The sequence below is a fragment of the Ursus maritimus genome, unplaced genomic scaffold (genome assembly GCF_017311325.1).
Source record: "Ursus maritimus isolate PB19 unplaced genomic scaffold, ASM1731132v1 scaffold_24, whole genome shotgun sequence".
Lineage (NCBI taxonomy): Eukaryota > Metazoa > Chordata > Mammalia > Carnivora > Ursidae > Ursus > Ursus maritimus.
Window position 1 is genome coordinate 21,739,890 of NW_024424897.1, and position 27,933 is coordinate 21,767,822.

General features: G+C 56.0%; 1 protein-coding gene across 1 annotated transcript; it reads right to left on the reverse strand.

Moving 5' to 3' along the window:
• Positions 1 to 414: 414 nt before the first annotated feature.
• On the reverse strand, positions 415 to 25,582 carry ERBB2 (erb-b2 receptor tyrosine kinase 2). The gene is made up of 27 exons (XM_040640686.1): positions 25,448 to 25,582; positions 18,566 to 18,717; positions 17,480 to 17,693; positions 16,557 to 16,691; positions 16,197 to 16,265; positions 15,891 to 16,006; positions 15,606 to 15,747; positions 14,431 to 14,550; positions 14,043 to 14,169; positions 12,361 to 12,434; positions 12,182 to 12,272; positions 11,787 to 11,986; positions 11,280 to 11,412; positions 11,100 to 11,190; positions 10,248 to 10,408; positions 6,983 to 7,030; positions 4,985 to 5,123; positions 4,780 to 4,902; positions 4,397 to 4,495; positions 3,930 to 4,115; positions 3,640 to 3,795; positions 3,453 to 3,528; positions 2,975 to 3,121; positions 2,487 to 2,584; positions 2,084 to 2,272; positions 1,554 to 1,806; positions 415 to 1,421 (listed from the first exon to the last, which is right to left on the reverse strand). The coding sequence occupies exons 1-27, from the start codon at positions 25,518 to 25,520 to the stop codon at positions 1,051 to 1,053; spliced, it is 3,783 nt and encodes a 1,260-aa protein (XP_040496620.1). The 5' UTR covers positions 25,521 to 25,582; the 3' UTR covers positions 415 to 1,050.
• Positions 25,583 to 27,933: the final 2,351 nt, after the last annotated feature.

A 27,933-nucleotide genomic window follows, 5' to 3' on the forward strand; every position in this document is an offset into this window, starting at 1 on the left:
GCTCTGCTGGGTGGGTGGGCTTTTTCTGGATAGTTACTTCTAGTCCAATGATCTCCCCTCTCATAGCCAAGGCAAGGAAAATGAGTCACACAGTAGACACCGCCTCTTCTTTCCCCCTGGTCCCCGTACCCACAGGGAGGAAATAACCCCCATTCCGGTGGGTGGCCTTAGGAATTCATTTTTTCTACACTAGAATGATCTGGTTATCTGAGGGCTCTCAGATCTGAATCCCAACTTGAAGATTCCGCCCCCCCCAACCCAACCCAAAAGCCAGGAAACAGGAGAATAGGTTCCTCATTCAAGCTTTCTTGATTCCTAGCCACTCCCTCCAGGAAAAGATGACTTGAGTGTAAGTTAGGAGGTGAGCGCTAAGGGTTGGCACAGAGCCACCCCAGACATAGGCTGGTGCCCAGCTGTTTTCCAAAATATATTTGCACATGGAGAAGGTGGGTGTGGAGAAAGGACACCCTTCCCCTAACCTGAGGGTCCCACCCCCCTCCACAATACCCGCTCTCCCTGGGTCCTTATTTCATCTTTAAAAAAAAAAAAAGTAAAAACAAAACAAGAAAAGCACTCTGTACAAGGACTGGATCTGGGTGGCTTTGCTGCTCCCTTCCTGGGCTCAGAGCTGGGTCTCAGGGACAGTCTCTGGACGGGTTGCTCTTGTTCCTAAGACACTCCCTTGGAGCCTCCTCCCCGTCTAGGCCCAGCTTCCCTAAGTCCTTCAGTGTCAAAGATCTGGAGTTAAGAGAAGCAGGTTGAGCTGCTCCCTCAGGTAAGGAGACTGGCTGTGGCATCCATGGGACCCAAGAGTTGGTTGGGGCTGTGCTCCGCAGTCAATCAGGACTCCCCAGTGCTGTCCCCTCGACCAATCAGGCTGGGCCCCTCTCGGCCTCATGGGATCTGAAGGAGGAAGGTTCCCGGTGCGGCAGGATCCCCTGGATGTGGGCCAAGAGCCCGTTTCCTGCCTCATCCCGACTCAGGCCAGAAGTCAGGCCTTCCCCACTCCCTGAGGGTTCAGCAGGGCCTCGGCAGACTTGGCCTCTTGGCTCACACTGGCACGTCCAGGCCCAGGTACTCAGGGTTCTCTGCTGTAGGGGTCCCTTCAAAGGTACTGGGTGGAGAGCCCCGCTCTGATGGGTCCTGGTCCCAGTAATAGAGGTTGTCAAAGGCTGGGCTGAAGGCTGGAGGAGGGTGGAGCTGAGGGGCAGCCCTGCCCCGGGGTGCCAAGTACTCAGGGTTCTCCACCGCACTCCCAAAGGCAAAAACGTCTTTGATGACCCCATTCTTGCCAGGGGAGAGGGTCTTGGGGGACAGAGTCTTGGGCCTTTCCAGGGTGGCACCAGCAGGTCGAGGAGGAGGCAGAGGGCCTTCTAGGGGTGAGGGGGGCTGCGGCCAAACCTCTGGCTGGTTCACGTATTCTGAAAGGCCAAGAGGAGGGGGCTCATTAGGGGAAGGAACCCATGTGTCCCAGCTACCACCAGTCCCCCCACACCCCCAGCTCCCTCCCCGACTTCTCTCCCAATCTCTTAGCTTGGGCCTGGATTCCATACCAGGCTGAGGGCTGCTGGTCAGGGGGGCAACGTAGCCATCAGTCTCAGGGGGCAGGGGTACTGTAGGGTCCTCGCTGTACCGCTGTAGAGGGCTCGGGTCCTGGGGGGGAAGGCTCTGCAGCCCCTTGGCTGCCCCCATTCCCAAGTCACCATCAAACATGTCAGAGCCAGCCCCCTCTGACGGGGCCAGTGGAGACTTGGGGGGCTCCTCCTCAGAGGGCTCCAGTCCCACTGTCAGCTCACCACCGCCACTCTGGAGACGAGAGAAGGTTGTGCTGGGGTCATTCATGGATCTGGGATGGAGACTCCATGGGAGGTGACAGGGTCCCAGGAGATGAACAGGTCACCATTGGGGTTTGACAGTCACCGTGGAGAGAAAGAGGTCAAGGGTTGGAAGGCAGTAGGAGTCCTCAGGGATAATGGGGTCTCCATGAGAGGTGATTGTTGGGGGCGGTGACACAGGAGAAAGGGACCCCAGTCCGTGGGGGAGGTAAGTACACCCCCAACACGGTGTGACCGAGGGCACTGACCCTGGTGGACGAGCTGCGGTGCCTGCAGTGGGCCGGGCCCCCCGCTCCAGGGGCAGGTTCTGGGCAGAAGAACCCCTGCTGGGGCACCAGGTACTCCTCGGCATCCACCAGGTCCCCCATGTCATCATCTTCCAGCAGCGAACGGTAGAAGGTGCTGTCCAATGGGCTGGCGGGGCCCAGGTCTTCATTCTGGGGAGGAGGGAGACAGCGTGGCAGCCTCTCCCCCCAGCCCAGCACACTGACCCCCCAGGAAGGCTCCGCGAGGACAAGGTCTGACAATCAGGCAAGGGCTGGGCTCAGAGGGCTGGGCTCAGAGGCCCGGGACTGAGTCCTCTCCCTCCCCACCCTCTGTGGGAGTGTGCTTTTTAGTCACATGCAGGGATGGAGTGGAAAGGCCCCGTACCTGGATGACCACAAAGCGCTGGGGGTCCCTGGCCATACGGGAGAATTCGGCCACCAACTCCCGGAACCGTGGTCGACATTCAGAGTCTATCATCCAACCTGGGGGCAGGACGGAGCTCAGCGTCTCAGTTCTGCCTGCAGCCTGTGTGCGGCCCTACTCCCTCCCTCTCCGGTCTGGTCTAGACAACCCCTGTGAGTAGAGCCCAAGCCCTCCGGTCATAGAGAAGAGGTCTCAGACTCAGGTCCTGAGCTAGATCCTTTGAGAATCTCTCCTAGTTTCCCCTTTCTATTTTGCAAGTAACTCTCCTCCTAGCTGGTCTTCTAGAACTCCTCTGGCCTGGTACTGTAAAAGGGAAGCAAACCCTTCCGAGGCTCCTTTAACCACACTAGGGACCCTGCTCTTGGTCCCCTCCCATCCCCTTTAGAGGCCCCTCCACCCAGGACCTCCCAGCCCTCCCTCCAGGCAGCCGACACAGCTCAGCCACGCACATTTAACCATAATCATGTAGACGTCGATGGTGCAGATGGGGGGCTGGGGCAGCCGTTCCCCCTTCTCCAGCAGGTCAGGGATCTCTCGGGCTGGGATCCCATCGTAAGGTTTGGCCCCAAAAGTCATCAGTTCCCACACAGTCACACCTGGGGCAGAGATGGGGTTAGGGTTAGAGGTGGAGGGGAGGACAAGAGGGTACTTTAGTGCCCTGAGCCCCAGAAGCTCTGCCCAAGAACCTGGCACCACGGGGGAAGGATGGGGGGTGGGGTGCAATGCCAAGGGGCGGGAGCTAACCCAGCCTTTCCTTAGTCCCAGGGAAGTGCATAGACCCTGGCAGCCCCTTCCTTCCCTCCCACATTCATGCTAAGATGTGTCCATTAATTTTCCCATTCCTGCTCTCCTCCTCCCAGCATGCGCCCCTCCCCCAGGGCCACAGCTCCTTGTCCAGCCCTCCTCCCAAACCCCCGGGCCACACACCGTAGCTCCACACGTCACTCTGGTGGGTGAACCGCCGGCGGAGAATGGACTCCAGCGCCATCCACTTGATGGGCACCTGGGAGAGCAAAGAAGTCACACTAGGTGTGGTGGGGAGAGGGCTGTTCTTAGACTTCTCCCAGGGGCCAGACCCCACTCCACCTTGCCTCACTCTGCTCCCTCTTCTAACCTTGCCCCCATCCGCGTGGTACTCGGTCTCATCAATGTCCAGCAACCGAGCCAGCCCGAAGTCTGTAATCTTGACATGGTTGGGACTCTTGACCAGCACGTTCCGGGCAGCCAGGTCCCTGTGCACGAGCCGGACGTCCTCCAAGTAGCTCATCCCCTGTGATCAGAGGCATCGATGTGGACCACGCTCTGGCCGTACTCTCCCAAGAAGCCTCCCCATCCTAGCCCTGTGTGGAGACAGAGGCTTGCCCCCAAGGACACCCGCAGAGCCCAGGCCCCCTAAGTGCGTACCTTGGCGATCTGCACACACCAGTTCAGGAGGTCCTGGGAGCCCAGACGCCCACGGTGCTCTCGGACGTGGTCTAAGAGGCAGCCATAGGGCATAAGCTGTGTCACCAGCTGCACCGTGGACGTCAGGCAGATGCCCAGAAGGCGGGACACATATGGGGAGCCCACTCCAGCCATCACATATGCTTCCTGGGGGCAAGGGTATTCACTGAGAGGGTGTGGGAGACCACAACCCCACAACCACCACACATCCCTCTTGAGGGCCGAGGCATTACTGGGGACCCTCACTCAATCCAACCCCATCCGTCACAAACCAGAAACATGGCCCACAGGCAGGAGGTTAAGAGTCGAGGTTTGGGGGACCACAAAGTGTCTCGCCAAACGCCAGTGAACAGAGCGAGCCCAGAGCCCAGACCTGCAGCTGGGGGTTCCCTCCTATGCTCCCGGCCGGAGAGCGTGCAGGGGCTTACGTCCAAGATTTCTTTGTTGGCTTTGGGAGATGTGTTTTCCCTCAACACTTTGATGGCCACTGGGATTTTCACATTTTCCCCGTCAGGGATCCAGATGCCCTGGGCAGAGAGAGGAGGATGTGAGCAGGAAGAGGGCATACCAGATCCAACCCATAGGGGTCCAGAAGGTCCTTACTTGGGCTCTGAACGCCCTCCCCAGCCTGGGGCCAATCCCACTATTTGGCCCCGCTCTCCACTCCCTTTTCCCTTGCTCCAGCCTCCAACCCAACTGCCCCCCCAAACAGCACCACCCCCGCTCTCCCGGGGGTCCCCACAGAAGGCTTGGCCACACCCCCCACATCCTCTGGGACCGCCCACCTTGGAACTTTGGCCCCACCCCTGACCTTGTAGACCGTGCCAAAAGCTCCGGATCCAAGCACCTTCACCTTCCTCAGCTCTGTCTCTTTCAGGATCCGCATCTGAGCCTGGTTGGGCATCGCTCCGCTAGGCGTCAGCGGCTCCACCAGCTGGAGTGCAGGGGTGGTGCGTCAGTGACACAGGCTGGGCCGCAGACCCCAAGCCAACGGGGAGGCCCCCCGACTGCCTCACCTCGGTTTCCTGCAGCAACCTCCGCATCGTGTACTTGCGGATCTTCTGTCGCCTTCGCTTGATCAGGATGCCGAGGACCAGCCCCATGACCACGGCCAGCAGAATGCCCACCACAGCGGCAATGATGGATGTCACAGGGCTGGGGGCGGGAGCCGGGGTTAGGGAGTGGGGCCCAGGCTGGGCCATAAAGGGGTGAGGGAGCCCCAGGGAGGGGCATGCAGGTCACTGGTGTTTAGAAAGGGAAGTTGGGGGGCCCCGGGTGGCTCAGGTCATGATCTCAGGGTTCTGGGATTGAGCCCCCCTGTCAGGATCCAAGCTCAGCAGGGAGTCACCTTGTCCCTTTGCCCCCTCCCCCCCCACTTGTTCTCTCTCTCTTTCTCAAATAAACGAAAATCTTGGGGCTCCTGGGTGGCTCAGTTAGTTAAGCATCTGCTTTCGGCTCGGGTAATGATCTCACGGTCCTGGGATCAAGCCCCGCACTGGGCTCCCTGCTTAGCGGGCAGTCTGCTTCTCCCTCTCCCACTCCCCCTGCTTGTGCTCACTCTCTCTGTCTCAAATAAAAAAATTAAAAATCTTTAAAAAAGAAAGAAAGAAAATCTTAAAAATAAAAGGGGGGGTACAGGCCCCTGGGTGGCTCAGTCGTTGGACGGCTGCCTTCAGCTCAGGTCATGATCCCAGGGTCCAGGGATCGAGCCCCGCATCAGGCTCCCTGCTCAGCGGGGAATCTGCTTCTCCCTCTCCACCACTTGTGCTCTCTTGGGTTCTCTCTCTCTCAAATAATAAATAAATAAGATAGTTAGAAGCGCGACCCATGGACTCCATCCTCTCCTGCTCAAAAACCCTCCCTTGGCTCCAACCACTGAAAGCCTGGAACACTGAAAGCCTCCTTAACCCCATCTCCAAACTGTCTGTGTGCCTGCCCACGGCTCTAGCCTAAGACCGTGAAACTTCCTGACAAAAATCACTAGGGAGCTGGCTAATGTGCAGGAGTCTGGAGCCCCACTCCCGGCAACTCTGCTGTGGTATGGGGTGGGGCCCAGGAATGCGCACCCAGTGATTCTGATGTCCGAGCCAATTTTTCACCCATAGGTCATGATTTTCCACACCTCCCAGCCTTGGTGCATTCTGTTACTCCTGCCTGGACCACCATTTCTCCATGGGGTCATCGTTCAAGACTCAGCTCACCCTGGCACAGATGAAACTCCTGGGTGTCGACCCCACATCGTCGCCATCCTTGCCCCCCTCCCTTGCTTGGCCAAAGCCTGGCACATCACAGACCTCTCGTGAATGCTGGTTTCACGGACAAACGATCGCCAAGGACACAGTCTGATCTGTTTTTGTCCCTAGAGTCTTTCCCAAAGCTGCCCACTGCCCAGAAATCAAGTCCATCCCTGTGGCCCGGTAGTGAGGGAGGACCTATGCCCTAACCTGACTCAGATTCACCCCTTCCACCCTTCCCTGTGCTCACTCAATGGCCCACCACACCAGAACCTTCGAACAAACACATCCTAGATTTTCCTGACCCCTCCCCCACCGTGCCACCTGGCTGCTTTCTTCCTAATGCAAGTGACCTACCTGCCCCTTGTTTCAGGCCCTGGCTCAAATGCCACCTCCTCCTTGAAGCCCCCCGCCACCCGGTTAAGACTTCATCATTCGCTCCAGTGCCACTGCACTCTCTTCTCAATCTACCTTTTGTCCCAGGGGGTTGAGTGCTGCCTGTGTCCCTTAGGAGACATCTAGCTACTCAAGGGTGAGGGGGTACTGGGGGATCTTCCCCATCTTTTCCTGTTCCCCAGCCCCTAAGCATCCTAAGGAGGTCCTCTGTCTACTTGTTGAAGCAAACTAAAAGGGAAATCAACAGTGGAAGACTAGGCTGGGAAGGGACAGGTGTCATGACAGGAGACCCCACCACCACCACCACCACTGTAGCAGTGACCACCCAGGGGCTGGTAGGGGCTTGAGGGACAGCATAGGGTGTGTCCCGGGGACCGGGCTTACCTGGCTCTCTGTTCGGCGGGGCAGCCCCTCTCGTCCAGGTCCCCACAGCTGCAGGAGAGAGAGAGAATCCCGTCAGCGAGGCTGGGAACCTCCTCCTAGGCTCACTCCAGCTTCACAACCATCCCGGGATGGGTGTAGCTGGGTTATTACCCCGTTTAACAAAGGCAGAAACTGGACTCGAGGTCACCAGAGCTGTTTCTACCACCCCACAAGGGGATTCCTTCCCCTGCCTCGAACTTGCATTTCCTGCTCCCCTCCACCTCCCTGTGGTAGGTAGGAATGGGCGGCACCCAAAGGAGCATCAAGTCCAAAAGCACCGCCACCTCCTCTGCACAAGAAGGCCGGGGTAAACTGGCCCAACTTCTGCAGAGGACAGTCTGGCAATGCGGTTCCACCTCTCAGGATATACCCTAAAAATGCCAACACCTGTAGGCCAGGGGGCACGTACAAGATGCCCACTTGTCCATGGAGCTCAAGTGCAATAAACTGCAGTCGAAAGAAAAAGAAAAAGTAAAAGAGAAAGAGAAAGAGAAAAAAAGAGAAAGAAAATCAATATCCCTCCAACAGGGGCATAGTGAAATAATACTACATCCGTGCTGCAGACTGAGTAGTTAAAAAGTGGGGGGGGGGCTCTAGGGTGGCTCAGTTGTTAAGCGTCTGCCTTCGGCCCAGGGCGTGATCCCAGAATCCTGGGATCGAGTCCCGCATGGGGCTCCTCCGCTGGGAGCCTGCTGCTTCCTCTCCCACTCCCCCTGCTTATGTTCCCTCTCTGGCTGGCTGTCTCTCTGTCAAATCAATAAATAAAATCTTTTAAAAAAGGTGGGGGGGAGGTAGATCAGTGTGTCTTCACAAGAAAGGACTCCAAGGTACACCAAGTGGGGGGTGGGGGAGGGAAGCAAAGTACAGAACGTGCGTAGAACGTGATCCCATTTGCGTGAGCAAGTGCACGCACACAGACCTGTCTACGAGATGGACTGCAGGACATTTTTTAAAAGATTTTATTTATTTGACAGAGAGGCAGTGAGAAAGGGAACATAAGCAGGGGGAGTGGGAGAGGAAGAAGCAGGCTTCCCGCAGAGCAGGGAGCCCAATGCGGGGCTCGATCCCAGGACCCTGGGATCAGGCCCTGAGCCAAAGGCAGATGCTTAATGACTGAGCCACCCAGGCGCCCCTCAACCATTTTTTTTTTAAAGTTTTCTTGTTTTCTCTTTTTATTTATTTATTTTTTTAAATTTATTTATGTGACAGAGAGACAGCCAGAGAGAGAGGGAACACAGCAGGGGAGTGGGAGAGGAAGAAGCAGGCTCCTAGCAGAGGAGCCTGATGTGGGGTTTGATCCTGGAATGCCGGGATCACGCCCTGAGCCGAAGGCAGATGCTTAATGACTGAGCCACCCAGGCGCCCCTCAACCATTTTTGACTTACAAAAACAGCACTCTTACTGGACTCAACCTAAAGTGAATGTAATATATGTTTATGTAAATGCATAAAGAAAAGCCTGGAAGGATGACATCTGATGGTTCTCCCCAGGGGAGTGGAAGAAAAGGGCACATTTACTTTCCAATATTTATACTTTTTTTTTTTAAGATTTTATTTATTTATTTGACAGAGAGAGAGACAGCCAGCGAGAGAGGGAACACAAGCAGGGGGAGTGGGAGAGGAAGAAGCAGGCTCATAGCAGAGGAGCCTGATGTGGGGCTCGATCCCATAACGCCGGGATCACGCCCTGAGCCGAAGGCAGGCGCCCAACCGCTGTGCCACCCAGGCGCCCCTCCAATATTTATACTTTTATATTGCTGAAAGTGTTCATCGCAAGGATGAATTCATGTGTCTCGTGTGTAATTAAAGACAACTAAATGAAAAAAAATTAGAATAATAGGGTAGATCACCATGTTAGGACATGGAAAAACACTGCAAGAATCTGTTAAGTGTAAAAAAGGCAGGGACGCCCTGGGTGGGTCAGTCGGTGAAGCGTCTGCCTTTGGCTCAGGTCATGATCCCAGGGTCCTGGGATCAAGCCCCACATCGGGCTCCTTGCTCAGTGGGGAACCTGCTTCTCCCTCTGCCTCTGTCCTTCTCCCCCCTTTCCGCTTGTGCTCTCTCTCAAAAATAAAAATAAATAAAATCTTTAAAAAAAAAGAAAAGAAAAAAAAGCAATTTGCAAACAGTATGTATGGTCTATGATCCCATTTTAGTAAAAAAATACATGTGTGTTACAATGTGCACAGATAAAACCAATTAGAGAATAATAATATATATTAACATATAGTTTATATATAAAACATATATGTTAGAATATGAACAGATCAAAAGAACTAAGAGTAATTATATATATTTAAACACATTTTACGTGTTATGTTAGCATGTGCACAGGTAAAAACAGGAAAAATATTACAAATTATTAACAGCGGGGACAGAACTGCTAAACGACATTCATCTATATTCCATGTTTTCATTAAAAAATTTTTAACAGGGGCGCCTGGGTGGCTCTGTCGTTAAGCTCAGGTCGTGATCTCCAGGTCCTGGAATCGAGCCCCACATCGAGTTCCTGGCTCAGCAGGGAGTTCGCTTCTCTCTCTGCCTCTCCCCCCTTCTCGTGCTCTCTCTCCCTGTCCCTCTCTCTCTCAAATGAATAAATTAGGGGCGCCCGGGTGGCTCGGTTGTTAAGCATCTGCCTTCAGCTCAGGGCGTGATCCAGGGGTCCTGGGATCGAGCCCCGCATCGGGCTGCCTGCTCAGCGGGAACCCTGCTTCTCCCTCTCCCACTCCCCCTGCTGGTGTTCCCTCTCTTGCTGGCTGTGTCTCTCTCTGTCCAATAAATAAATAAAATCTTTTAAAACAAAAACAAAAAAAGAATAAATAAAATCTTTAAAAAAAATTTTTTAACAACACATGTTACTTTTGCGGTCAGAAAAAAACAAAAACAGGGGCGCCTGGGTGGCACAGCGGTTAAGCGTCTGCCTTCAGCTCAGGGCGTGATCCCAGCGTTACGGGATCGAGCCCCACATCGGGCTCTTCCGCTATGAGCCTGCTTCTTCCTCTCCCACTCTCCCTGCTTGTGTTCCCCCTCTCGCTGGCTGTCTCTATCTCTGTCGAATAAATAAATAAAATCTTTAAAAAAAAAAAAAAAGAAAAAGAAAAAAACAAAAACAAAACTAAGAGTCTCAGGATAAGCAAAGGCAGAGTTATCCCCCTTTTATGAGAAGAGCCTCAGAAAGGCTCCCACGACAAAGCTCTCCTTCCCGCAGAAAAGACCCTCAGACTCACGAGTGGGTGCAGTTGATGGGGCACGGCTGGCATGTGCCCTCCTCATCTGCAAACTTCCAAATGGGCATGAAAGAGAGGTCGGGTTTCACACCACTGGGGCAGCGAGCCACGCAGGAGGGAGGGTCCTTGTAGTGGGCGCAGGCCACACACTGGTCAGCCTCCTGGGAGGGGAGGAAGGGTTTGTAGGGCGCTGGCACCGACACCCCCAGGGCAGCAGGATCCAGCCCGTGTGTCCCCTTCGCGCTTCCCACGGCCACTCAACAGCATGCCATCCATCCCCCACCCCCACCCCCGGCTCTGCTCCTGGGACAGCCCAGCCCTGCTGGGTCTCCTGCCCCAAGTCTGGGGCTTCAGATGAACCGGAAGCTCAGCAGGGGAGTGTATTACTTAAGATACCACAGCAAGTAATAATAGTAACTAATATGTAGTAAATCTTTCCTGTGCTTGGGCCTGCACCAAGCCCTATTTTAAGTTCATGTTTATTGCATTCCAATGAGGTAGCACCTCATACAATATTCATTTTACAAATGAACAAACCAAGGTTGGAAGCAGGGCCTGGATTCGAATCCAGATAGTCCGATGCCTAAGCCCATAGGTCTGACCACCTTGGCACAACCACAGCCAAGCACACAGGCCTCCCTGGGCCCCTCGCATAATCCGAGAGTTTCGGGGTCCACCACACGACTCCTGTAGTCCCCAGCGTCCCCAGCCTCCTTCCACCCTCCCACTTTTCCACCCTCCCGCGATCCAGGTCTGAACTCGGAGCCCTCTTCTGAGACAGTGGACCGACTTGGCCATGCTTCCCTCCAGCCCTCGCTTCCTTCCACCCAGCTCGAGGCCCCAGCAACTCACCGACCCAAAGCAGGTCACTGAGCCATTCTGGGGCCGACACTCGGGGTGGCATGGCAGACAGTATCTGTCCTTCACATATTCCCGGGGTAGCCTGACAGAGGGGGCGGCTGATGAGGGGGGGTCTGGAAGGAGCCCCCCCTGTGCCCTCTCCCTGGCCGCCCCCCGCCCCGCCCTGCATACCCGTGCAGTTCTCGGCATTCCTCCACGCACTCCTGGCCCCGAAGGAATTGGCTGCAGTTGACGCACTGGGTGGGCCCCGGACCCCAGCAGTGCCCATGGGCGCACAGCGGGTAGCAGGCCAGGCCCTCGCCCACTGCAGTGAGGAGGGAGGGATCAGACGGGGACACTCGAGGGAGGTTCCAGGTTCAAGTGACCCAGGGGAGGAGGCTGGGGCAGGGGCCGGTGACCGTGGCCCAGAGTTGTGGGGACAGGTGCTGGGCAACACGGGGCAAACAAAGAGCTGAGGTTCCAGGGCCAGAGAGGAAAGGGAAGGCAGGGACGCCAAGGCGGTGTGACAGGACCCAGCCGGAAGCCATGGCAAGAGGTCAAGCCAGCCAGAGCCGTGTCAGGAATGGTGCAGCGGGGATGGGCCGTCTGCAGGGGCCCGAGATTGCGGCTGCGAGGGGCGCCCGGGCACCCCTGCGTGCTGGCAGACGGGAGTGCGTGGTGCCGGGCTCCCTGTCTTACCGCACTCGGCCTCCGGCCGGTTGGCACTGTGCAGCAGGGCTTGGTGGGGGTTCCGGAAGAGCTGCTCCCAGGGCACCGTGTGGATGAAGCAGAGGCGGGCGTTGCGGTGGATGAGGGCCAGCCCGCTGCCCAGTTCCCGCAGCGAGCGCAGCCCCAGCCAGCTGATGCCCAGCCCTTGCAGGGTCAGCGAGTAGGCGCCACTGCAGGAGGAGTGTTTGGCTGTACCACTGACCCTCCCTTGTCACCAGGGGCCACCCTCCCGTCCCAGCACGCTCTGCCAACTCCCATGGAAACATGACTGCTGGAGTCCCAGAGAATAGGAGTGCCCACCACACCCAAAGCCTCTCCACAGGCTCCCCAGGAAGCTCCTCGGCCCCCCCTTCCCCGGTGCTCACTCATGCAGAACTCGTCCCCGGATTACTCGCAGGTTCTGGAAGACACTGAGGTTAGGCAAGCTGTCCGGCCACGCTGAGATATACAGGTAACCTGCAGGCACAGGGGGAGGCTAGGGGTGTGGGGACAGGATGAGGACCCCCAACCCTGTCAGAGCAGGACGCAGAGAGGCAAAGCCCACCTGTGATCTCCTCCAGGGCCTCGAACACTCTGAGCTGTTCAGGCTGCAGGGGGGCAGTGTTGGAGGCTGGGTCTCTAGGAGGAGGATTAGGAGAGGAGTCAGCAGGGCCAGGAAGCTGGTGGGCATGACCCCCAGAGCTGGCTCAGCCACCCTCCCCCAGCCGCCTCCATTAATGACTTTACTTAAACCCTTTGCCCATCAAGCCCGGCTGTTTTCATCCTGAGTTTCAAAGCCCAGCCCTTAGTTTGGCAGGGTCTGTCAAAACAATATTTATATCCTTTGATCTAGAAATCCTACTTCTAGGAATGTGGCCTAGACAGACATTGGCTCTTGTTCCCAGAGACACGTACAGCACAGAACTGTTTGTAAGAGCAAACATTGAAAACGACCTAAATACCCATCAGTAAATAGGGGAGCTGTTAAATATAAACCCCATCTAGCCTGACTACAGACAAAAACTAACATTTAAGAGCACTTAAAAAAAAAAAAGAGCACTTAGTATCTGCCAGGCACCGTTCTAAGAGTGTATGAATATTATTAACTAATTCAAATGTTATAACCACCTTATGAGGTCGGGGCAACTTTGTCCCCATTTTACAGATGAGAACATGAAGGTACAGCAGGCAGGTCACATGACCTGAATAGGGTAGAGCCAGGTTTCAAACCCGGGCAGCCTCGCTCCTGAGCCCGGGCTCTTAGCGGCTGCTCTTGGCCGCCCTCCTCCACAGCTGTCGAAAGCACGAGGCAGCTGGACACGAAGTGCGGTGACCAGCTCTCCGGGGCAAGAGGCAGACAGTGCTCGCCATGAGCTCCCACTTTAAGTCAACCTCCTCAACAAAATTACTAAATCTACATTTCTCTGCGTGTGTCCATCCACGGAGAAATGGCCTAGGAGAACCCACACACGCCGTTAGCAGTGGTTGCCTCTGGAAAGGGGAGTAGAGCTGCAGGAAATGTTAAAGGGAATTTTTTCTCTTTTTTTAATTCATATTTTTATTGAAATCTAATTCACATACAATAAAATGCATGGTTTTAACGTACAGTTTGGAGTTTTGACAAATTCATTCACTCATGTGCCCACTACCCCAACCGATACACAGAATACTGCCATCACCCCAGAAATGACTTTGTGTCCCCTTCCAGTCCCCCCCACCCTGGGGACAACCACTGTTCCGATTTCTATCACCACGGAGCGGTTTTGCCTATTCTTTGCCTCACGTGAAGGGAATCGTGTGCCCTGTGGCCTCTCTCCTGCCCGGCTGACCTCGCAGAACGTGATAACTTTGAGCCGCTGTCGTTATCTATCAGTAAGTAGTCTGTTTCTCTTTATTGCTGACAATGCCATCGTGTCGCTAGAGCACTATTTACCCTTCACCTGTTGATAGACATCTGCATTCTTTCCAGCTGACAGCTATTACGAATAAACCAGTACGAACTTGAGAATTTTCCTTCGGATGGCTTGACCTCCATACAAGTGCACATACGCGGCGAACATGTCATGTATGAACGCAACCCCCCGCCTGGTCCTCACACCCCCGCCCCCACCTGCTTCTTTTGCATTTCTGGCCTCCCGCCTCTGTCTCCCAGCAGCCCCCAGAGAGGCTGCCCCTTCTGGGCGCTCAGGATTCAGTGACCGCCCTGGTGCCGCTAGACCATGGGTGCTTCACTCCGCACACCCTTACCCCTCGAAGCTCTCTGGCAGAAACGCCAGGCTCCCAAAGATCTTCTTGCAGCCGGCGAATTCTTGGATGTTGGCGCTGGTGACCGCCCTCGCCTCCCGCAGGTGCTCCATGCCCAGACCATAGCACACTGTGCAGAAGAGCAGGCGGTGAAGGGGCCATCTCAGCCCCCGCACGGGCGCCAGGGCCTCAAACTCCAGGGCCCTGTCCACAGTCCCCCTCCACCGCACCGAACACTGACAGGAGATATGGGGGACCGTGTGGGACCGATCCAGGGAGGGCCAGGACAGAGACAGTGGAAGGAAAGGACCGGGTCCCAGGAGGGTCTGAAGAGGGACAGGTACGCAGAGGGACAGAGCGCAGCCTGGCTCCAGGCGTGGCCAGCGGTTACCTCGGGCACAGGGTCTGCTGCATTTCTCACACCGCTGGGTGCCATCCTCAGCCGTCACCTCTTGGTTGTTCAGGGGACAGACCAGGGTGCAGGATCCCACGTCCGTGGACAGGTAGTTGTCTGAGGAGATGCAGACCGTGGGTCCAGCGGCCCTGGCCCTTCACGCCGCACCGGGAGCAATGTCACCGTGCCCACAGAATACGACAATACCGACCAAGACCGAAATGCCCTTACTGTGCGTCTGTGCCTTTCACTTTCATTTACGCCTCACGACAACCCTATGTGACGGGCAGCTGGACTTCCATTTGGCCAAGAGGGAACCAAAGCATTTTTATGGAAATTACTCAAGGTCATTGTGCTTTTCAGCGGAGAAGCCAGAAGTTGAACACGGTCTGTCTCTGCATTTTGAACTCTGACCTATCATGCAGCGGGTCTGACTAGGACCCAAGAGCCCACTCTTGTCTCCCATGACAGGAAGAAAGAGGGCACCAGGTCCAAGGTCAGTCCCCAAATGCACATCAATAAATAGGGGAACTGTTAAATAAAACTCTGATCAATCTAGACTATTGAATAAAAATTAGCATTTAGGAGTGCTTAATATGTGCCAGGCACTGCTGTAAGAGCTTGACAAATATTAACTCATTCAGGGGCGCCTGGGTCGCTCTGTGGGTTAAGCGACTCTTGATTTCTGCTCAGGTCATGATCTCAGGGTCTTGAGATCAGCCTGCATCGGGCTCCACGCTCAGCAGGGAGTCTGCTTGAGACTCTTTCCCTCTGCCCCAGCCTCTCTCTCTCTCTCTCTAAAAATAAATACATAAATCTTTTAGAAATATATGGACTCATTCAAACGTTATAACCCAGACCTTATGAGGTCGGGGCTACTTTGTCCCCATTTTACAGATGAGAACATGAAGGTACAGCAGGCAGGTCACATGACCTGAATAGGGTAGAGCCAGGTTTCAAACCCAGGCAGCCTCGCTCCTGAGCCCAGGCTCTTAGCGGCTGCTCTTGGCCGCCCTCCTCCACAGCTGTCGAAAGCACGAGGCAGCTGGACATGAAGTGCGGTGACCAGCTCTCCGGGGCAAGAAGCAGACAGTGCTGGCAGTGCGCCCCGTTTACATAAACCAACCCCCTCCCAGCCAAATGACAGACGCACGCTTCTCCCTGGCACTCACAGGGACAGGCGGTCACACAGCTGGCACCGAAGGTGTATCGGCCCTCAGGGTTGGGCATGGATTCGAACGTGTCCGTGTTGTAGGTGACCAGGGCTGGGCAGTGCAGCTCACAGATGCCACTGTGGTTGAAGTGAAGGCAGGCCTGGGGGGAGGAGCGGGACAGGGACAGGCAGCTGGTGGTCACTGGGCACCTGGTTTTTTCCTGGTGTGCAAGGAGCAACAGGGCCGTAGCAGGTGGGGGGACCCCTCCCCTTGCACCCACCCTCGGGCCCCGTGGGCACATACCAGGCAGTCCGAGTGCTTGGGGCCCGTGCAGCCAGCCGCGCACTGCTCGTGGCAGCAGTCAGTGGGTTTTGGGCCCTTGCAGCGGGCACAGCCGCCGGCACAGACGGTTCGTGTCACTGTCAGACAAGGGGCAGCATGAGGCCTGGGCAGTCGCCCGGGGAACCGGGAACCCTGGCATCACTTTCTGCGATGACCTCCTGCCGCAGGGAAGACGCCGAGACCTGGTGACCCCCACCCCCACCCCGTGTCCCCTTTATTCCACTCAGCCCCTCTGCCCCCCAGATTCTGGGCCTCCCTAAGACTCACAGCTCTGACAGTCCCCGGAACTTGCTCCCCAGCAGTGGGGGTCTTTACAGGCTGGAGAACAGGGTTGGCCTGGGGAGAGAAACAGAGACACAGAGACCAGGAGGCAGAACGCACAGTGAGGGAGAGACTCTGCAGGAACAAAGGACTCTAGGCACAATCCAGAAGCAGACGGAGGTAGGACAGAGGGCCACAGAGGTGAAGAGACACAGAGGGATGGCAGGAGGGGAATGGGACAGAACAAGGGAATGGGCAGTGTTAGCGCAAGGGTGGGGAGTGGGGGGCGGTGTGAGCCAGGAGTCTGGGGTCTCTGGGCTACCCAAGAAAGAGAGGAAGCGGCAGGCAGGGAGGTGCATGGCTTACAGGCCCGAGAGCGGTTGGTGTCTATCAGCGTGAGGGCCAGCTGGTTGTTCTTGTGGAAGATGTCCTTCCACAAAATCGTGTCCTGGTGGCAGAGCCGTGGGTTCCGCTGAATCAAGACCCCTCCCTTCAGGATCTCTGCGGGGTGAGCAATGTTCAGCACCTTCCTTTCCTGCCTGGCCCCTTCCGCGCTCCCGTGGGGCCCTCCTGACTTCTTTAGAGGTGAACAGGCCTCTTAAACCCACCCCAGTTTCCCCAGGGATTAGAGAAGACACCAACATCTTCTAGCTCTACCAGTCCCCACCGCCCCCCACACGAACAACCTGAGATCCAGGGAGGGGTGGGCTGTCCGTGACCCGGTCCGGATGGCCATGCCACTCCCTCCTGTCCTCCACCTCTACACCCTGTGCACACGGTTTCGTGGTTAAAAAAGACTCTGGAGTCTGAAAATCAGCCTCACCACTAACTAGCTATGTAACCTTGAGCAAGTCACTCATCCTCTGTAAACCCTGTACAGTTTTCTCATCTGTAAAAAGAGCCTAACATTGGTGCTTCCTTGCAAGATGATAGCACCAAGAAGGGATCCTGCATGCAAAGTAACTGGCCACAGAGTCGGGGATGCTGTCAGCTCTGGGGCTGCCATATACAGTTACACAGGTTGTTCACTGCACATGGGTACTCGGCCAAAAAGTGGAGAAACCCCAGCCTGTATCCTCATTATTAAACTGTGTAGGGTCGTACAAGCCGTGACTTCCTGGGAAGGAGGGAAATCTTTTTCTAATCTTCACCAAGGCACCTTCCCTAGCTCCACCGCATCCATCCGGAAGGGATGCCAGTTCTAATTCACACGAAGCTTCCCGCGGCTAGCAGTGGCCCTGGCCAGCTCCCAGAAACGAGGAGAAGGTGTTGGTGACAGTGGTGACCACCTGTGAGGCTTCGAAGCTGCAGCTCCCGCAGCCCTCCTGGGGTAGCCCCTGCCACAGAGGTGTCCCCCTCGGGCGGCTCTCCATTGTCCAGCACGGCCAGGGCGTAGTTGTCCTCAAAGAGCTGGGTGCCTCGCACGATTCGGAGCCTCTGCAGCGGGACCTGTCTCACTTGGCTGTGAGCAATGAGCACATAGCCCTGTACCTCCTGGATATCCTGGGAGGGAAGAGGGTCAGGTGGGGCTGAGGCAGGCCTGGGCCCTGGAATACTACCAGCCCCCCCCCAGCCTCCTCAGGGTTATCGAGGGCTTGGAGATCTGGGGTCAAGCCCCCACCCACTGAGAAGTCCAGCGCTCTCGGGCATAAAGTAGAGATCAAGGCCACTCTCCACTTCCCCGGCCAGATTCTTATGGGGTCAAGACAGATAACCGGTGGGGGGAGCACTTTGTGAACTGAGAGCAAGCACCCCACCCTCTCTGCATCTCAGCTTCCTCGGCCATGAAAGGGAAGACCTGCGTGAGAGGATGTCTGTGATCTGACCCCGCATCACAGACGTGGCCCCACTCCAGGCCACTCCAGGCCACGACAGACACAACCCAGCAGGCTGGTTCCCTCTCTCTCCCCTGTTCACACATTTCCCATTTGGTGGTTTCCCAGAGGGGAGTCAAAGCGTGCTTATTGCTTCCAAAGCCAAGGGCCGAGACCACATTCACACGGCTTGTCAGTAGCAGAACGGGACCTAGAACCCACATCTCCCAGCTGCCCGCTCACCGCTCCAGGCAGGACAGGGACAGTGGCTGGGGCATGGGGTAGGGGGAGGGCAACACGCTGGCAAGAGGGCAAAAACATTTAGCACAGAAACGGTTGCGTTCCACCCCGAGATGTCTGTGGCCCGCCACGTCATAGAGAGGGAGTCAACCGGTCTTGCAGTAGGACAGACAGGGAGTAGACATCAGAAAGGACGTCGTCCCAGCTGAGGAACCCCAACAAGAGAGGAAACAGAGCGCACCCTCCTCTCCCACCCATTTATAGGCATAAGGCTCCGCTCAGCTGGAGGCGGGGCCTGGCTGGGTCCCCCAGGGGCCTCACCTGCAGGAAGGACAGGCTGGCATTGGCGGGCAGGTAGGTGAGCTCCAGGTTACCCTGTACCACTTGACAGGCCTGGTAGAGGTGGCGGAGCATATCCAGGTGGGTCTCGGGACTGGCAGGGAGCCGCAGCTTCATGTCTGTGCCGGTGCACACTGGCGAAAGGGAGGGTACGGGTCAGAGGGCACTGCCCAGGGAGCTTCTCCAACCTGGCCCCTCCTCTACACCCACCACCCAGAGTCATGCCGTCTCAGACGGTGGGAAGCACAAGCGAAGGACCCCTCTTCCCAGGTCCCTTGCACGTGCAGAAGGCACAACAGCAAAAGAAAGTTTGCGAGTCTGGGAAGAGGAAGGAAATCCAAGGAGAGGCCCCTTCTAACTTGGCCCATCCTGAGCACCCAGAGGGGGCCCCACTGTGCCAGCCCTGGGGAGCCTGCCCGCCTGATCCAGGGTGTTGGCTGGCAAAGAAAGCCTCCCTTTGTCCCAAAAGCCCGACTCATGGCCAAGGGGTAAAAATCTCCCGAGAGAGGCCATGATGAATCATGAATCTTCCGGATCCCCCCTGCCCCTCTCCCAAGCAAACAAACTCAGGGCATTCTCCCCACCCCATTCCAGTACCACGCACATGCCAACCTCTTGGCAAGGGACATCCACCCCCACAATGCCACCCAGAAAGGAGGGGAGGAAGGTCGGCTAGAGTCATAGCTGGGGCACGGGGACCCCTAGGGGCCTGGTCACTGCAGGGACCTCTGGAATTCCCCGAGGCAGAAAAAAGGAGCATCAGACCCCAACAATGGGCATCCGGACCCAGGCTACAGACCTTGGGCCAGAGTGATGCCTCCTCTGACGGCTCCCATGCGGGTGCTTCACCCTCGCCACCTCGTCAGGGCAAGACTCCAGAACCAGCTGGCAGAATCTATGCCACGGAACTCCTGCCACAAGGGCACTACGTCAGCCCTGCGTGCCTGCCCGGTGCCAGCCATCAGCCAAGGGGCATCGAGATGAACTGCCTCCCCAGCCCACCCGGACCCCAGCGGGGTGTCCCTGAGACCCGAAGGGCCTACGAAGCCCAGGGATATAGAAGGGGTAAGCCACCCCTGGTGAGGGGCTGCTGGGGACAGCCGCTGGCCCGGTGCCTGCCAGTAGGGGGGAGATTAAAGTGCCCAGCTGAACTCGTTTTTCTGCTCTGGTGAGAAGGTGAATCACCTGGCGCGTCTTGCCCAGGAGGGTGTGCCGGTCGGGGGGGGGGGGCGGAGGGCACCCCCAGAGACACAGGCCCACAGGTGCCTGAGCCGCCTCGATTTCCCGTGGGCCGCCACCCCACCTCCCACAGCCCACGTGCAGATTCAGGGGGACAGCGGTGGCTGACTCCGAGGTCTGACACCAGGGCTCCGGCTCCCCCAGCAACTTGGAGCCTGAAGTCCAATCCTGGGGGAGGGGGGGTAACAAGAGATACCCTGTGCTTCCAGAAAGCTGGGAAAAGGCTGGTGGGGCAAGCCCCTGGGGTTCCTGCCTGGGCCAATGGGCCGTGAGCTGACAGCCTCCCAGTAAAGCCAGAGTGGTCTCTTTTCCCACCCCTTTGCACAGATAGGGAAGGAAGCAAAGAGGGAGGAAGGGGAGGGCCCAGAAATAGAACTCAAGGGTCCCTCCCCCCAGACTCCCAAGAGAAACAGGAGCTGGGGGTGGCAGGCCAGGCCCAAAATAACGCCCGCTGCTAGGACCTCCCGCGGCCTCGGCAGCCTCAGCTGCTTTGGAGGCTCAGCTGTCTTCAGGCCCAGACCCCAGAGCTCTGGCCCAAGCCCGGGACAGCGACAAACAGAGCTGGGGCAGAGGCTGTCTCCACCCCCTGTGGCCCTCTGCCACCTCTAAGGGACACCAGCTGTGGCAACCAGGCAATAGGAAAACATCAACAATGGGAACACCGAGGGCAGCCACATTAACTGAGCACCTACTGTACGCGGGCAGGCCCTCTGGGCGGAGCCTCATAACGTCATCCAGAGGCTGGGACTGCAACCTCTATCTTGCAAAGAAGGAAGCTGAGGCCGACGGGGCTTATTCTCCTGAGATCATAAAGCTCGTAAGCAACAGAGGCAGGATTTGAACTTGAGTCTATCTGACTTTGATCCTACATTCTTAACTGGACACGTACAAATTCCCCCCACGCCCAGTGCAAAGGGAAATACACAGCCAACTCTATCGATGCCACCGATAAACACTACGGGCTCTGGGCAGGGCAGGGTGGCTGGGCTGAGCTGAGGGCCAGAAAGAGCGGCAGCCCCGCCCCACTAGTGAGTTTGTTTGTGGCTGATTTGAGGCTAAGATTCTTTAAGTGTTTGCAACAGGTGGTAAAACTGGTACAGAGACCTACTCTCCCAGGGAGCTGGAGGCTTGTGGCGAATTCCCCCACCACGCTTGCATGAAGCCAAGAAGGGCCTCCTGACACCTCCCCTACCTCTCCACCTCCGTCCCCTTCACCAGGAAGCTCAGCCCCTCCCTCCCACCCACTCCCCTTCTCACCAATCTCCTCTCCAGTCCTCACCACAGTCCCCATATCCACCCAGCCTCCACTGACTTGCGGGGTGGTGGGGTAGGAAGTCCTGTTCTACAGAGGGGGGCTCTCTGTCTCCAGGACCCCTGATCTTCAGGAGCCCCACCCTCTAGCTGTGCAAGCAGCACTGTGAGGCAGGACCAGCCCAACACCAGGTTAGAGTTTCCTGGATGGATGGATGGATGGATGGATGGATGAAACTTCCAAAGCAAAAGGGACCAATTGAAGTAGTCGTGTCCATCCTTCTGCTCAAAGACTGCTCAGGATCCTTTAAATCCCTCTGGCTGGACTTCAGTGTCAGGGTTCGGTCTCCCCCCGGGGGTGCTCTCAAGCGGGTTCTTTCCTCCCCACCAGACTTCAGCCCCAGATGCTTCTCTTGCTCACCAGCAAGAAATACTTCCTTTGGTTTTCATGAACACTACCTGCCCCCTCAAAGCTCACCTCCCCCAGACCCAAAGGGTAGGAGTCCATTCTAGTGATGCCCAGAACTCACCCACCACATACACCTGGTATATCAAGGCCCATATCACACCAGGGCCCGAGTTCAGGGTCATTAAACCAGAACCCTAGCTGGGGCTGCTCATGTGTGACCTTGAGCAAGTCCCTGGACCTCTGGGGCAGAGTCCATTATCAGACACATCTCTATGCTCAGCAGTGCCTGTGACTTTGTGGGTACTCTCAATGAATATTTTGTGACCTGAACTTGGCTGTAAGGATGGGATAATAAAACAATAACAACTCTTACTCTCTCCAGAGAAGTGAAATGAGAGTTAAATGACATAATGAATCAAAAAGCAGTCTGTAAACACGACAAGGCTTTGTAAACAGAACTGAGGCAACACAAACACTGGCTATAATAATCTCCCACTCCTGGAGAACACACACCCCTCATCCTACGTGGGCTCTCTTCCCAGGGGTGGGGAAGAAAGGTGGCCCCAGCAAGAGATGGAGGTGTCACCCCGGAGGGTCTTCCCACAGGCAAAGACAGTGTGGGGGGATCTCTTTCCAGATCATTTCAGCACCCAGGGGCAGGCACAACTTCCTGGGCCCTACTCCAGCCCCCCACCCCAGCCCCCTACGGGCTCCTCATGCTTCCACTCCAACTGTCTCCCTCACCCATAGCCCTGCAGGCCCCCCTGGCTTCTGCCCTGTCCCTGCTCTCAGTCCCTTGCCATCCTTGGGGGACATGAGAGGAAGGCAGGCATGGGCTGGACAGGGAGGGAGAGGACCTCGGTGGGCCCCAGCTCACCGCCCTTCCTACAGCCTAGATAAAGGAGGTTAGCCACGTGAACTGCAGAGTAGCACCTCTACCCCAGTCTGGCCGCCCAGCTGCCCCTGAGCCTCTGCTCACCCCATTCCTGTTAAATAGGATAAGACTTTGACCAACTCCTTTTTTTTTTTTTTAAGATTTTTAATTTATTTATTTGACAGAAACAGAGACAGCCAGCGAGAGAGGAAACACAAGCAGGGGGAGTGGGAGAGGAAGAAGCAGGCTCTCAGCAGAGGAGCCTGATGCGGGGCTCCATCCTAGGACCCTAGGATCACGCCCTGAGCCGAAGGCAGAGGCTTAACGACTGAGCCACCCAGGGGCCCCAAGACTTTGACCAACTCTTAATGCCTCATTAGACATTATTATTGGGTCTAGACATTTTTGGGTCACTAGGAAGCCTTGGATAAGTCACTTCACTTCTTTTAACCGTGTGTATCCACTTCACTGGATTGTTGCAGAGATGAAATGAAACCGTCCATGGGAAAGAACCTGACATATAGGGAGCACGTCGCACTTTTTTTTTTTTTTAAGTTAAGGCAAGAGAAGTTCATATAGCAGGAGTATGGGTAATTCCAAACCAAGAGAAAATAAAAGGTGCCCTTCTATTTGGAATGCAATGTATTTTCTCTTTTTGCATTTCATTCTAGCTTTTCAATTGGTTATTTTTCCCTTGAATATTAAAATGAAGTTACTTTCCCCAACTATAGGAAAAAGGAAGTTGTTGGAAGAATTGTTTGGGAATTAAAATAGGAGCTCCGCAAGATAAGAAGTCTGTGTTTGTTACACTTGACAAAACTTTGACCTCTAAGAATGGATCCTAGGGGCACCTGGGTGGCTCTGTCGGTTAAGTGTCTGACTCTTGATTTCGGCTCAGGTCGTGATCTCAGGGTCGTTAGATTGAGCCCCCACATGGGACTTGGCGCTCAGTGGGGAGTCCACTTGAGATTCTCTCTTCCTCTCCCTCTGCCCCTCCCCCTACCTCCTCCCTCCCTTTCTCTAAAATAAATAAATCTTTAGGAATGAATCCTGGCAAAATCCTGACCCTCTGGGTCCTCTCCATCTCCTCTTTCCCCCAAATGCCTGCCCTACTAGCCCTCAGCCCTGGGATACAGCAGGGGTGCTGGAGGCAGATGGGCGGGGCGCTGCCATTGCAACCATTTTCTGCCCGACACGCCCAACATCTGTCTTTGCACCCAGCAGTGCAGATGGAGGGGTGAGATCGACCTGAGGAGGCCCCAGTCGTCAGTGGGAAAATGGACCCCTAGGATCCCAGCACTGCAGCAACCCAGCTCCGCTCCCCCCCAACATCTGCTCAATGCACAGGCCCAGGTGAGGGAGGCAGCAGCTCGGTCTAACAGTGCAGCCCCGCCTCACCCATCTCAGCAGAAGGTCAGAGCTGAAGACACCGCCTGGGAAACAGAGAAGGATGAGCTCCCAGGAAAGCAGAGCCTCCTTCCTCAGAGAGAAGGCGTGGGGCCGCCTCCCGCTGTTTACAGCCGATCTGGCCCAGCACCTTGAGGGAGTTCCTTGAGAGGGCAGAGTTCAGCTAAGTCCCCAAGCCAGCAGGGAGACTGCTGTTTGGCAACACAAAGCCCAGACACACAAACACCCAGGCCACGCAACTCAGGAACACCCTGGCACAGACACCCCTCAGATAACGCAGCAATGCTCAGACAGAGGGGCCCTCGGGCAACACACAGACAGAATGACACCCACCCCTTCTCCAGACTCCCTGACCAACGGAGACCACCCACTACTCCCAGAACACTCTCATTTTGTCTTCCCCACAACCCAGTGATGCAGGGAGCAGTGTCCTCCATTGTTCAAGGTAGACGGATGCTGATTTTGAATTCGTGGTTGGGGTCGCACCGTCTAGGATCCAGTCTTGGACCCACCACTTCCTTGATGCTGTTTAACCTCTTTAAGCCCAGGTTTCGCCTAGAAATGGGAATACTAGTAGGACTTCTCTTGTAGGGTTGGTCTGAGGACTAAAAGGAGGGAATGCGTGCAAACCACCATGCACCATGCCTGGCACAGAGCGTATTTCAAGCCCACATTAGCTTGAATTGTCCGGGCATCTGGATGGACAAGTGAGGCATGCCCGCACTGCCCCCACCACCACCCTTCCCCACATGCTGCATAAAGGGAAAGGCAAGACAACCCAGCCCCCGGCTTACCCTCGTCTGGCCCTATTTCTTTGGCTTTCCTTCTCCACCCCACCCCCAACTGCCCAGGAATCCCTCGCCTGGAACTCTCCCACTCTATGCCCCAGACCAGGAAAACCCACCACCAACCCTCCGTGGCCCATGCTCTCCAAAAGTCACAAAGCGCACAGTCCCTGAGCTGGCCCTCAAAGAAACTCGCTCAAAACAATCGTCTCCCCCTCCCCCCACCTCAGACTCCAGCATGAGGCAACTCTGCAGTCCGACCGGCCACCCTCTCCTGCCCGGCTCTGGCCGGACAGGTTGTTTTCCCCACCACCCCACCACCCCCCCACACACACCCCGATCCTGCCTGAAGCTGGAGGAACTAAACCCAATCGGCGGCGGGGAGGGGGGCGGGGGGCAGGGAGGGGACAGGGGGAGGGGCAGCAGAAGGGACCCCCGAGGAATCCAGCCCAGTCCAGTCTGGAGGCGGAGGCTGCCAACTGGAAAGGCTCCGAGAAAGTTTGAAGGGGCTCAAGAAAGGGGAGAGAACACACACACACACACACACACACACACACACACACACACACACCATGCAGTACACCCTTTGAGGGCAAACTTTCTGGACAATTTCACAGAACTTTTCTGACAAGTTCCCAGAGCCGTCGCGGAGTCTGGAAAGCGCCAGTCTCTTGACCGGGACAGTCAGAGCCGCTGGGGCGTCATCGCCCCCCGCCCCACCTCCCTTTTGCCCCCCTCCCTGCCGAGGCAGGCGGCTCGCCGCGCCGGGACCGTCCGAAACTGCGGATCGGGAAGCTCGTGTGGCCCCCACTGCTCCCCGCCTGCCCGGGGACTTCGGCGGGGAGCCCCGGGCTGCAGGGGCGCGTCGCTGCTGCGCGCCCTCCCCACGCCAGACCCACCTTGGGTGCCCGCGGCTCCGGAGGGCAGGAGGGCGAGGAGGAGCCCCCAGCGGCACCAGGCCGCCAGCTCCATGGTGCTCACTGCGGCTCCGGCCCCATGGCTCGGGCTGGACCGGGCTGCGAAGGGCCGGGCGGCTGCCTGGGGGCTCTGCTCGGCTCTCGGGGCACGACGCGGGGGACTCTCAGCTCCACAACTTCATTCTTGTACTTCCTCAAGGCAGCCCTCCTCCTCCACCTCCTCCGCCTCCCGTGATTGGGAGCTAGCGCGCTCACGGCTCGCCCCCCCACCCCCTCCGCCGCATTCCAGCGAGTCCCTGGGAGTGGCAACTCCCAGCTTCACTTTCTCCCTCGGCGCGCAGGCCTGGGGTGCGCCCCTCCCCGCGCCCGGACGCCGGGCTTGCCTGCGCCCTTCGCACGCGTTCCCACGGAGAACCCTAAAGCAGGGGACGGCGATCGCCACCCCCCCAGACACACACACCAGGGGGAGTCTGGGGCAAATGCTTCAGGCTGCCATCCTCAACGTTCCTTGAAGTCGCGGGTTTTACCGTAGACGTTCCCAGCAAGTTTGCGTCCTATTCCATCATATGCCTGTTTTTTTTTTTAAATATCAAATAATGGTTCTCCCACCACATCCTCGAATCAAATGGATAGTAAAGGAGGTGGGTGGGTTGTGTTTAACTCGTGGCTTCCAAGACTCCCGGGCATACCTTCTCGCATCTTTTAGGTATCTTTTCCAGTCTGAAAAGCACAGTTTTCATATCAGGGTCGACAAGTTTGGAGGAGAGTCAAATCGGAGGCACATCCATATCAATTCTTCAAAGAACATTCCTCTCTTGGTTTAGGGGAACACTCAGCACCCAATTCATCCAAAGTTCCTTTTCTGTCCCTTGCTTTTTACTAGCATGTTCAATTCTGCCTCCCCACTCTGCATTCCATCTGAAGCCCCAGACCCGGTTCTTAAAGCCCAGGGAGGGATTGAAGGGGGGGTGACCAAAGAAAGGTGTGTTTCCGTTGGAAATTCCAACCAAAAATGCATGGGACATACTTAATGAACACATTATCCATTGTTTATCTGAAATTCAAATTTAACAGGGCATCCTTATTTTTTATTTCCTACGCCTGGCAACTCCGGAATGCCTCAGCCAAGAGCAGAGCATGCCTGTGCTGGTCAAGAGGGGATCAGAGGCATCAGCTGAGGACTGGAGAATGAAGGACACTAGCATTTCTTAAGCTGCTTTCATATTCCTAGCACGGTTATAGGCGGGCATTTTCACAGTAGGGGGTTTGGGATCAGAAGGACTTGAGTTCGAATCACCGGTCTGCTACATAATAGCTGTGTGACATTAGGCAAGTGACCAAGCCTCTCTGGGTCTCAGTTTGCTCACTTGTAAAATAGCATCTGGCATACTGCACTAGGGATTAAAGAAGATAATGGTCCCGAAGTGCTCTGAACAGTGTGTAGCACAAGGTAATTGCTCAATAAAGTCTCAGGTTTACTTATACCAGGGCAGATCCGGGTGTGGTGGTGCCTGAAGCTTATGAAATTTGGAGGACTCTTCAAGATAAGGAATACAAAGGGGCGCCTGGGTGGCTCAGTCGTTAAGCGTCTGCCTTCGGCTCAGGGCCTGATCCTGGCGTTCTGGGGTCGAGCCCCACATCAGGCTCCTCCGCTGGGAGCCTGCTTCTTCCTCTCCCACTCCCCCTGCTTGTGTTCCCTCTCTCGCTGGCTGTCTATCTCTGTCGAATAAATAAATAAAATCTTTTAGAAAAAAAAGGAGTTAAAAAAAAGATAAGGAATACAAAGTTACGAGCACAAAATTAGATACACATATGCAAATGAGGGGCCTGAGGCTTACCCTTCTTTAACACCACAGTAAAAGTCCACCTCTGGTTCTAACTAGCAATGTGCAAGCTGCAGGGTAGGTTCTCTTGGAAGGTCGGTCATCAAACCAACTTAGATGATCAAGACAAGGCTTTTTTTATTTTTTTTTAAGAAATAGAATGGAATAGAAATGACCGTGCTCATCACATGTTAGTGTGGGTACGGGTATGTGTGTCCTGGGTGATGATAGACAATGGATTTATTCCTTGGGTAATAGTTGCAAACATTCAAGAAATGCTGCTGCGTGGGGGGACACCACAGCAGCCCTTCAGGATGGGCATCGATACCCCTATTTTCTCTAGCCTTAGAGTTGGAGTGGATTAGCGTGAGGATGGGGTCAAGGAAAAGACGTTCGCATGAGTTAACCAATTTGCCGAGGACTATCTGTCTCAGGGCTAATGAGGGAAAAGGGGAACAGCTAGCCAAAACCAGTCCATCTCCCTCACCCACCACAAACCCAAACCCAGGGACCTAGTCAAGGTGCCTCGCAGCCGTCAGAGGAGACGCTGGACTTAGCTCCAAGAGCCAGTTGCTGATCAGGCACCGGAGGACTCGAGACCGTCAAGGTGTCAGGGTCAGCGTTAGAGATGTCCCTTCCCCCCCC